Raw genomic sequence first — 2386 nt, 5'->3', positions numbered from 1 at the left:
CTTCAATTTGGTTTTCTTCTGATAACTTCAAGTAAAATCAAAGTTAAATTCTTTACTTACAAATAGCATCTGCGATCTAATTTTTCCAAACACTTCTATCTAGTATATATTCAACCAGCCAGCATTTGATGTGAACACAAGCTACAAAGATGACTGGAATGGTGTTCACTTAATGATAATGATGGTTATTACTAGATGGTGGATTTGGAATGGTTATTTAAAAGAATAATGTTAAAATGTTTATATTTTTTGAGATCGAGTAATGGTACATGGGGATTTGAAGTTTTGCACACATACAAATGAGTAAAAAAGTGAGCCCTGCCACCACTTCTACTTAAAAGTATTTGTTAGTGATTTCCCATTGTTTTTAAGATTACATTCAGAGGTCCTTAATGTGACCCTGCATGATCTGGTCCCTGCTTGCCTGTCTTGCACTGTACTTTTCCTCCATGCTCTTTTCACACTTAAAATTGTCTTTTTTTTTTTTTTTTTTTTTTTTGGTGAGACAGGGTCTCACTCCATTGCTGAGGCTGAGTGCAGTGGCTCAATCATAGCTCACAGCAGCCTTGACCTCCTGGGCTCAAGTGATCCTCCCACCTCAGCCTCCTGAGTAGCTGAGCTGTTTTTGATTATTTTGTAGAGATAGGGTCTGGCTATGTTGCCCAGGCTAGTTGCAAACTCCTGGATGCAAGTGATCCTCCTACCTTGGCCTACCAAAGTGCTGAGATTACAGGCCTGACCCACCACGCCCAGCGAAAATCATACATTTATTTGTATTGTTATTTATTTATTTAGAGGTGAGGTCTTGCACTCTTACTCAGGCTAGAGTACAGCGGTGCAAAACTTCCAGGCTCAAGCAGTCCTCTTGCCTCAGCCTCTCCAGCTGGGACTATAGGCCCGTGCCCTCATGCATGGCTAATTTTAAATTTTTTATAGAGACAGAGTCTCACTATGCTGCCCAGCCTGATCTTGAACTCCTGGCCTCCTGAGGTCCTCCTGCCTGGGCCTCTCAAAGTGCTGGGATCACTGGCCACCGTGCCTGGCCTGTATGGTTATTTCATGTCTGTCTCATTAGCCCATAAGACAGGTCTCATTAGGCCTCAAAAGCAGGACAGTGTCGTTTGTTCCCCAGGACCTAGCACAGCAATTGGCAACTATTCAGTGTACAGTTGTCCCTCAGTATATTTGGGAAATTCGTTCCAGGACCCTCATTCCATTCTGCCACAGATAACGAGGTCTGATGATGCTCACATCTGTTATATAAAAATGACATAGTATTTGCCTATAACCCTACCCATATTCTTCTGTGTATTTTGTTTTATTTTTTGTTTGTTTATTTGTTTGTATGTTTTGAGATGGAGTCTTGCTCAGTTGCACAGGCTGGAGTGCAGTGGCACGATCTCGGCTCACTACAACCTCTACCTCCTGGGTTCAAGAAATTTTCCTGCCTCAGCCTCCCGAGTAGCTGGGATTATAGGCACCCACCATCATGCCCAGCTAATTTTTTTTTTTTTTTTTTTTTTTAAGACAGAGTCTCGCTGTGTCACCCAGGCTGAAGTGCAGTGGCAGGATCTCGACTCACTGCAACCTCTGCCCCCTGGGCTCAAGTGATTCTCCTGCCTTAGCCTCCCAGGTAGCTGGGATTACAGGTGTGTGCCACCACACCTGGCTAATTTTTTAATATTTTTCCACTCCTGGATAATTTTTTTGTATTTTTAGTAGAGACAGGGTTTCACCCTGTCCAGGCTGGTCTCAAACTCCAGACCTCAGCCTCCTAAGTACTGGGATTACAGATATGAGCTACCAAGCCTGGCCCAGCACCGTTTTCTTGCTGCTACAAAGACTAGTCTATGAGCCTTTTAGGTTTTCATTGTTTTTACCATTGAACTTCATGAGAGATTCCAAAACTAGCAAAGTTTCAATCATGGAAGTCAGTGGGTATTTGGGCGTGGCTGACAGGGAGCAGACGGGCTGGTGAGTGATGGAGCCAATGCAGGGGCTGAGGTTTCCCCAGGCCGTACATTGCTCAGTCTATGGCTATGGGGAGACAATGTCATTTGTAGGTATGGCTAAACACCACCTACATTTTTTGTGGTAAGGTCAACTTGTGACATCTCAGGAGGACATAGGCTGTCTTAAAAGACATAGCCTGGCCTGCCACACCTGGGCACCCCCTACCCCAAGCCCCCACTGTGAAGCAGCAGCCCCAGACATGGAGAACAGCCCTTGCCCTCTCTTCGCAGGTTGCTATCGGCTGGTGGACTATTTGGAAGGGATCCAGAAGAATTTTGATGAGGCTGCCAAGGTGTTGAAGTTTAACTGTGAAGAGAACCAGCACAGCGATAGTTGCTACAAACTGGGGGCCTACTATGTGACTGGAAAAGGT

The 2386-nt window shown here is 44.8% G+C and overlaps 1 protein-coding gene across 3 annotated transcripts in view; it reads left to right on the top strand.

Moving 5' to 3' along the window:
• LOC105500678 (cytochrome c oxidase assembly factor 7) overlaps window positions 1–2386 on the top strand; it is a 24117-nt gene that overhangs the window by 15978 nt on the left and 5753 nt on the right. Inside the window, exon 1 of one of the 3 annotated variants that reach the window (XM_011926288.1) lies at window positions 1908–2384. The exons of the other annotated variants lie outside the window; for them this stretch is intronic. Coding sequence (XP_011781678.1) covers window positions 2213–2384 — 172 coding nt within the window. The 5' untranslated portion in view covers window positions 1908–2212. Of the gene's footprint in view, window positions 1–1907; window positions 2385–2386 lie in introns of those variants that run through there. 3 annotated transcript variants of the gene reach the window in all.

This window comes from Colobus angolensis, unplaced genomic scaffold (assembly GCF_000951035.1).
Source record: "Colobus angolensis palliatus isolate OR3802 unplaced genomic scaffold, Cang.pa_1.0 Scaffold68, whole genome shotgun sequence".
NCBI classification, from domain to species: Eukaryota; Metazoa; Chordata; class Mammalia; order Primates; family Cercopithecidae; genus Colobus; species Colobus angolensis.
The sequence above is the reverse complement of the archived record's forward strand: the minus strand, read 5'-3'. Positions and strand labels throughout refer to the sequence as shown.